Source organism: Morone saxatilis, unplaced genomic scaffold, assembly GCF_004916995.1.
Source record: "Morone saxatilis isolate NCDOM2014 unplaced genomic scaffold, NCSU_SB_2.0 Contig17, whole genome shotgun sequence".
Lineage (NCBI taxonomy): Eukaryota > Metazoa > Chordata > Actinopteri > Moronidae > Morone > Morone saxatilis.
The window spans coordinates 3,315,702-3,324,466 of record NW_023339729.1 but is presented as its reverse complement, the minus strand read 5'-3'; the positions used below and the strand labels follow the sequence as shown (position 1 = coordinate 3,324,466).

General features: G+C 41.3%; 2 protein-coding genes across 2 annotated transcripts in view; both read right to left on the bottom strand.

The window, feature by feature from the left end:
- The window catches only part of LOC118326888 (elongation factor 1-alpha 1-like), a 13,472-nt gene extending 12,518 nt beyond the window's left edge, over positions 1-954 (bottom strand). The window contains exon 1 of the mRNA XM_035660034.1: positions 826-954. The gene's annotated coding sequence lies outside the window, so the exon portion shown is untranslated. The remainder of the gene's footprint in view (positions 1-825) is intronic.
- A 52-nt stretch (positions 955-1,006) lies between these two features.
- On the bottom strand, positions 1,007-8,592 carry LOC118326887 (NACHT, LRR and PYD domains-containing protein 14-like). The gene is made up of 9 exons (XM_035660032.1): positions 8,381-8,592; positions 5,692-7,327; positions 4,141-4,485; positions 3,319-3,486; positions 3,059-3,229; positions 2,634-2,849; positions 2,371-2,544; positions 1,734-1,907; positions 1,007-1,509 (listed from the first exon to the last, which is right to left on the bottom strand). Exons 2-9 carry the CDS (start codon positions 7,302-7,304, stop codon positions 1,494-1,496), a joined length of 2,877 nt encoding a protein of 958 aa, XP_035515925.1. The 5' UTR covers positions 7,305-7,327; positions 8,381-8,592; the 3' UTR covers positions 1,007-1,493.
- Positions 8,593-8,765: the final 173 nt, after the last annotated feature.

The following is an 8,765-nucleotide window of genomic DNA, read 5'->3' as shown; positions in this document are numbered from 1 at the left end:
TCCCACCGTGTGGCACGCGCCCCCTTTGCTCAGTCACTCAGCTCAATTTGAAACCGCGCGGACTGAACTTTATCCGCCTGCGTCTGCGCCACACTGCTGCTTACTGCCATTGATTTGGGTCACCCCGCCGCTATCTTACACTGTTGACTGCTTTGTTCATATCATGTGATATCAAAACTCCAGCAGTACTTGTTTGTGTTTTCAGAGACAACCATACTACAGTAACACCAATGACAACAGCCCATACACCTGCTCTTAGGATGAGTGCGGACAGTATAACGCGATAACTGGCCCCTTACTTCAAGTTAATCTCCTAATAAAAAAAGTTTGCGTGTGCAAAACAATGAGTAAAATACATTTAATGCGAGACTGCCGCAATGAACAGGCAGTGACCGTTACTGCAGCGCTGATGGCGTTTTAGAAATGTCTGCATGTCTCAGCATCCACCTTGCAGACGGACACACAGCACTGTTTATTTGATCGTGGCAGCAGCATGATGGTCGACAGAGTCCATTCCCGCATGAGTGAGGGTTTGGAATATTTGTCCCCTGAAACTGCGCCATACAGGCCTAGCCAGCAAACAGCAAGCTCTGGGGCCAATCCACACCCCTCTGCACTTTTTGGCACAGCTCGCTCTGATCAGATTACCATAACATCAAAGCCACACAGCATTCAACTATCAATTACGAGACTTTGTATAATGCACTTACATAACATTTACAACCGTCCCTGGCATTACCAGCCTTTTTCAACATGTCTGTCCCAGGATGCTGATAAAATGCATGTTAGTTGTTGTGTTACATTTGAACGTGTCCTCTGTCCTACCTTTGCTTCCTGCTCTCAGGTGCGTTCACTGGTTCACTGCGATGACACAGGAGAGGCTGTCTGCGGTGCTGTACTGACACAGACGCAGCCAAGGTACCGCTGTGTCAGCCAGCGTCTAAACGCGTCACTTACTGAAACTGCAAGGGTCGGCCACTAGATGGAGTGCTGCTATAACACAGGGTGAACCAGCACTGCACAGCATGTCTGCACAGCAGTTTATTTTTTTGGTCACAGATTACATCTTGTTTCAATGCCTGCATCAGATTCAGAGTACAGAACAAGCATAATGCAGGCACATATCGTATGAGCAGATACAATACTTCAAATATTCATCATACATTTCCCTCTCTTGTCAAAGGATTATCTTTTTAAGTGCTTTGCATCGCAACCTAGTAAATCACTAGTAGTAAGGCACTGTATACAATTAATACATCACAGTAATAAAAAATAAATGACAAATATGTAAAAAATGGATGGTGAAAAGAGATCTTCTCATATCTTTTCACATGCTTTCTGAAAATGACTGTTAAGCAGTAAATAAAGTCAAATTAAGGAAACAAAGGTTGACTAACTGCACTTGTTTTGGAACCACAATGTACACTGAAACACAAGGGAGTGTGTGGTGTTTGAGCACTTTGTGGCCTTGTGTCTGCTTTCTGTCTGGCTCCTCAATCTGCAGAGACACTGAAAGACAAGAAAATAAAGACATGAATGAACGTCTGAAAGTGAGTAACATTTCATTTGCACTCAGAATTGTACGTACGAGTCATTTACGACTGGACAGGAAAAAATACACATACTATATTAGGCTATTTTATTGCTTCATGTGACCAACGTACAGGCATGAAACATGAATACCTGCTGAAATCTATTATATGCATTTTTAAATCATCAATATCAGTACTCACTCTATTGTATGTAAGGTGTATTTCTGGCTCTTTGTTAGTTTCATAAGCGCTCTGATTCCTGAGTCTTCCAGGATGTTGCCCATCAGATGCAGCTCTTTCAGATGTTTGGGGTTTGACTTCAGGGCAGTGGTCAGGAACTGAATACTCCTCGAGCTCAGGCCGCAGCTCCTTAGTCTAGAGAGAAAACAAAGCTTTTATGCATGCTTTGATCAGAGAGTTGCTGAATGTATTTTAAAGCAAAGTTATAGATATATACGGTAGCGTAATTATTAATAAGCAGCACTTATTACATGGCTTAGAGTTATCTTAAGGCACGTTTTGACTGACTATAACTAATCTGGTATCATTTTTATTTGTAGGAATTTTTAAAGGCAGAATGAGGAGGATTTGGCAGTTGCAGTTTGTAAACACAACATTCAAAGTTGTCCCGTCCTCCTGGGCTCCTCTTGCTTACATCCGGCACCTGGGGTACGTTCAGTCTGAGTCCCGCCGATTTTTGTCATTTTATTTTGCTAATTTAATGGTCTGCCTCCGAAAAATGAGAGCCACTCAGTGACAGACATACAGCAGAGCACTGAGCTGCTGAATGAATATCATTCTGCCTTTAAGAAGTAGTAAGTAATAATAAAAAACTTACAACAATTTCTCCAGAACACATTGAGGGTTTCTAAGTCCCATGCAGAGTTTCTCCACTCCCTTATCTTGAAGCTCATTGCCAGACAGGTCCACCTCGCTGATAATGCACTCCTTTGATGTAAATCCTAATGCAAAGTCTACACAACAGGCATCAGTCAGGCCGCAGTGACTCAGGCTGAAATGGGACAAAAATCATGTTGTAGCGTACTGTTGTAACATCACAATATTTGTGTAATGAAGAATTATGTTTTGAAAATGATTTACTTGAGAGCTGTCAGATGGCTGTACGGATTCTTCATGACACCTAAAATTTCTCTGACTCCATGGTCTCCAAGGAAGTTCATGCTGAGGTCAAGCTCTTTCAGCTCGACTGCCTGCCAGTCGGTTTTTTGCGTCCACCCACTGTAGAGCTGTGAGACTGAACACAGCACCTTAGCCAAATATATGCAACCCATGCAAGTGATTCCACAGCTTGAAACGCTGAAAAGAAATAATAAATTAGAAAATAAGAGAAATGTTTTTATTTAATAGTTTAGGGATATTAAATGATCAGTACAGGAGCATTGTTAGCTAAATACTGCAGAGAAGATTAACTCAGTTATCAGTGAAAAATAAAATTCTTTTCATACCAACATTTTCTTCAGTCAGTATGTAATCAAAGAAGAATTACAAGAGCAAGGTGTTCTTACTTGAGTTTTTCCAGACTACACCATGCGTACATTCCCTCGCAGATAAGCCCAAACCCTGAATCTTTCAAATTGTTGTTGCTCAAATTGAGTTCTATCAGAGTGCTGCTTTCAAACTTCAGAGCTTCCCCGATACCCTCACAGCTCAACGCAGTGAGGCCGCAGTGGCACATCCTGCCAAAGAGACGAGAGAGAGATGGAACTGGATTCTATTCATACATGTTGAAAAGGCTGAATGTGTTTATATATTAAGTCATACTCACTCCAGCTTTCTGAGCTTCCATATATCAAATTTATTAAAGAGCTCATTGGCCCCCTTGTCTCCCACCATGTTGATGCTCAGATCCAGCACTTTCAGGTGGTCGGAGTTGTTCTGCAGAGCTGAGGCCAGATAATAGCAGCCCTTTTTCTCAATTCTGCACTGTGATAGTCTACAATACAAAAAAAATGACATAGCAACATGACCAAAATGTTATAAAAAATCAGCGGTGGCGAAAATGTATAAGTATTCTATGGGTCTCACACATGGGCGTGGCAAAATGGCTTAACCACTCCCCCTAAACTCAGCCCCCAAGACACATTTGACTGATATGTATGAAAATTGGTAGGCACCTATATAATGTCCAGACAAACAAAATATCATTTTTGGTAGGAGGAACCAAAAATTCTCCATCAATCTAGGACCTAGAGAATTGATCGACGATCGGAACGTGCCATGAAACAGGAAGTTGTCAGAACTCCAGTGTTCTCTGTCCAATCTCAACCCCCCTGAACACATCTACAGGCCAATATGCAGTCATATTCATAGCACCACCTACTGGAAACAGGAAGTAAGCCTTGGATGGCAATCGTGATCTGATTTCTGTAAAAATTTTACAGTGTGGTCCACACATGATATGCTGGCACATAACACAACTGCAACACGCCCGCAACATGCAACTTTGAGGGCCCAATCTTTGCTTCTTGCAGCTTTAATTATCAGTGTCATTCCATGTGCAAAGAACATCATACACTAGGAAAATTCTACATTTTCACTGTTTTGATATCAACTTCATTTCAAGAAAATGGGGTAGGCCAACACTTACTTAAGTGTTCCTAACTTGCATTCAGGAGAACTCAAACCATCAGCGAGATGTTGCAGTCCCTCATTTCCAATTTCGTTCTTGCTGAGATCCAACTCTTGCAGTTTCCGGGACTGTCTCAGGGTTGAGGCTAGGTATTTACAGGCGGAAGCGGTCACTCCACAGCCTTGCAACCTGAGCGTTTTCAGTCTGCAGTTTTGATCGCTCAGCCCCTCCATGAGTTGTCTCACTCCATCGTCACTGATGCTGTTGTATCCCAGGTCCAGCTCTCTCAGGTATGACTCTTTGGTGCTCACGACTGCTGCTAAGGCTGGACAACACTTATCTGTCAGGTTAGAGAATCGCAGCCTGCAATGAGAAGGGAGTTAATGACACATGTCAAAGTGTGGTCACCATAAATGACAGGTCTGGCATTAAACAATGAACTGATCCTACTCATGTACTGTCTGTGTATCCAAAGTCAGTCATAGCTTACTCTTCTGTGTCATAGAACTCCAACTAATTAATGCTAAAAATGAATTATTGTTAGTTTTTGTCTTTTCATGGGATTTGTTGACATTGAGAAACTTTTGGGAGAAAGACTTAGCATTTAATAAACAATACACAGCACAAATGATAGCATATAACAGCAAATTCAACTCAGGAACAAGTCACTAATTGTTCCTGGATGTACAGTGCAGTCCTTAAGAATATGAACACTGACACATTTTCTTTGGGCACTGTCTTCCAGCACATATCAAATGAATGAGGACACAAAATGAGACAATGACTAAGACGTTAATGTGTGGATTTTCAGTTTTAGCAGTGTTTAAGAATGTTGATAACCAGATTGAGTAATAAGTGTAGGAATCAGTACTTTAAAACTTTGTCTCAATTTTTGGACAGAGCAGGAGGACAGCCATAGATTTAGGTTTTGAGACTATTGCCACCACCCAACTACGATAGAAGCAAATGGAATTTTGTCCGTGGCACTCAAAGCATTGAAAAATTACTTTAAAAAAATAACAACATACAACATACCAGGAACACCGGTTACTAGAGATATTCACAGACCTTACTGTGCATAATTACCAGCCGCAACAGTAATGGTGAAAATGTGGAAAGATTTTGTCAAGGTGATCTGTGTAAGATGCAGTCTTTACAGGTGTGTAGCTTCAAATCAAAACATCTCAAATGAAGGCTGAGTTTGAGGATGGGTGTGGTCCAACCAATGAGTACTGAGTACTCATCTAATAATTTAGTAATGTAAATATTTTCTACTAATAATTTAACTGTTGAAAGTAAGGGCTGTTGATTGGGAGTAACCTGAATATTGTTTCTGGTAAAACAGCTTGCTGCCAAGTTTCATTGTCATTTGTAATGTCATCATCAGCATAAACAAAACGTGATAAAATATATTTCTGTGATTTGGGCGAGGTGACCCTATAAAGCACTTATTTTCAAACTCATTCTGCTGGAACAGAAAGCCAGCACAAAAAATGTGGAAATGTACAAATATATATGGAATGTGTTTATATAAATGATAACGGCTGAATCCAGTGAGTACAAACTTACATGGCTTTCCTGGATTTCAAAACAGCTGGCAGCTGCCTGAGGAGTCTTTCATCACATCTCGTGGACAGTTCCATCTCAAAGCTATCTCTCATTCCTTCAAAATTTGTGGTCCTTTGGATCATGTACAGCCAATGTGGTGGTCCAAAGTCAGGGATTGGAGAGATTTGAAACTTCAGAAAGAACTTGACCTCACTCAGTAAAGCCTGGCTGTCGTACTCCCTCAGACAGTGGAATAGAACCACAGCATTGTAAGACAAAATGTTCTCCAGGATCTTCTTCTTGGTGGAGACAATCAGCTGATTGTAAGGCTCCAACACGCTGTGTTCCTTAATGAGGCCAAAGATGAAGCGAAGAAAGACATCATAGTTGTTCTCAGCACCCTGCAGGACCTGGTGCACCAGATACTGACAACTGACGGACGGGTCAGGACTTCTTTCAATGTCATCCAATTTGGCAGATGCAGCCAAGAACTCCTGGATGCTCAGGTGACCAAAGCGAAACACTGTGGTGTTATGCAGCCCTTTCTCTTCTCTCAACACAAGTGGACACTCTTTGGAGAAAGTTGATGCTTCCTCAATACTTATTTCACTTTTTTGAAGATCATGCTCAAACATCACGTTGCCCTTTCCCATTCGAAACAGTGCCAGCTTTTTCAGCTTGGCAATAATGTCCGGATTTGATGCTTTGACCAGATTTTCGTGAATTTGGGTTAGATTCAAGGGATTGATTTCAAACCCATCTTCTGCTTTGAGATGATCCTTCAAAACATTTGCCATGATGGTGCAAATTGGAGGTATCTGACAAAGGAAGTCCAGACTCCTTGATATTTTCACATGGTCAATGGCTTTGTTGGCCAGATTCTCATTACCAATAACTGTCCTGAAATGCTGCTCCTTCTGTTCATCACTGAACCCTTGAACCTCGGTCTCCTTAAGCAAAAAGCAATCAGGGATTTGTGTTGCAGCTGCATATCGGGTCGTAATCCATATATGAGCACTGGGAAGTAAATTCCCCCTTATCAGATTGGTCACTAGGATATCCACTGTGGTCACCTCAGAAACATCACTCACGATTGGGCAGCTGAAATTTAGCGGCAGATGATACTCGTCCAGTCCATCCAGGACAAACCACACATTCTTTTCATTTAAGCTGGAAACATCGAGCTCCTTCAGTTCAGGGTAAAATGTTTGGAGAAGTTCAATTAGGCTCAGTTTGTGTTTGATCACATTTAACTCCCAGAATGTGAGAGGAAACAGGAGGTGAATGTCATTGTACCCTTTCCCCTCGGCCCACTCGAGGGCACAACTCTGCACTGTTGTGGTTTTTCCTACTCCACTCACTCCCAAAGTGATGACTGTTCTTTTGTTTCTTTCATGTTTGCAGTCACATGATAAGATGTCTGCGAGGGGGATGGTTTCAAAATAACACCAAGAATGAAGGTCCGAATTGTCAACACTTCTAAATTCATGCTGGTGCAAATTGTTAAATGGGTAGTCCTCCTTGATCTTCCGATAGCAAAGTCTTGAAGGAAGTAATGAGTTTTCCGAGTATGCTTCCTTCAGCTTCTGATATTTGTCCTTCAGTGTGGTTTTGAGACAGGTTTGGGGATCCATCACAGAGGCAGTGGTCTAGGCTCCTGCAGAGAAAGAGAAAGAGACAACTTTAACTCATGCCAGTTGATTTCAAATCAAACAGGATATATAAATACATGACAAGCACATTATATTGTGGTGACTTTTCTCTTCCTTGAATAAGCAACAAAAATGTACCTAAACTGTATTACATGTTGCCACATAATATCAACCTATAAACGTTGGCTCAGTTTCCACAACAAAGTTTCAATGTGTAAAACTCTTAAAGTGTGAACCTATGGTGACGTCACCCATTGCTTTGTGGAGTATTATTTTGAAGCCTCAAGTTTGGCATTATGGTCCTCACCATGTTGGTTTATTGGAGCCATAACCATATCTGGATGATAGGGTTGATCTACTGTCAATGAGCCAGACTTGCACACATCTTATCTTTAAATACCAATTACCGAATTCTCTGCTGCAAAACACCAAATCTCAAATTTAATTTTTATATAACTGAGCGCTTCTTTGGATTAATATCAAAATGTTGTGATGGGCTAAGTGTCTGTCTTACAGTGTAAATTGTGGTCCCTTTATATATAAAGCTAATAATAATAATAATAATAATAATAATAATTATATATGCTTATATAATGTTGTCCAACCCCCAGAAAACTCTCAGTTCCCGTCCCCGTTGTTTCTGACAGTACTAGTTACTATTTGAAAAATAAATAAATAGAATAAATAGTAAAAAATAAAATGTATTAATTATAAATTAATACAATGTCCTAATTAAAAGTAGGAATAACGTAATTGAAAGTCTGCGCCAGAGCAGTGGTTAAATATTGTAACTTAACGCTGTATTTAATGATGTAACGTTAGGCCTTCGTTAAACCCATTATGTGGTTATAACCCGAGTCACTGACATGAAACAGTTTGAGAACCGAAACTAACCGTTAGTTAGAAGTTACGTCTTTCTTGAGAACTATTGTAACTTGGCTTACAGCTGTCTGCTAACACAGTTTAGCTAGCTGTAACTGTTAAGTGTCAGTAATGCAGCTGCTGGCGGCGCCACGTTACATTTACCAAAGTATCGACCATATGTGTAACATACTTACCAAGAAAAACAAGTAGGCCTACATCACCATTCCAGTGCAGAGAGACCAGAGACGGTATATGGCTGTCATACAGAAGTGGGCGTGGTTTCATAAACAGAAAGACGCAGGCGGGACAGTGGCGACAGATGTCACTGAAAGATCCGTGCTTCAGCTGCTTTCACTTCACGGAAATATGGCCAAAATAAATAGAGACTGCCACCCGCGGAAGGGGGTTGAGCATGGCTGTAGCTAACCAGTCAGGGAGATGGGTGGGTGGGTCTCATCGTTCGTCTGTTTGTCCCGCCCCCTTCAGGTCAATGCCGACAGAGAGAAGCATAGACATAAATACATAGACGCCGCATCGACTGTGGAGCGGCGTGCCTACAGGGCGGCCATCTTGGAACAG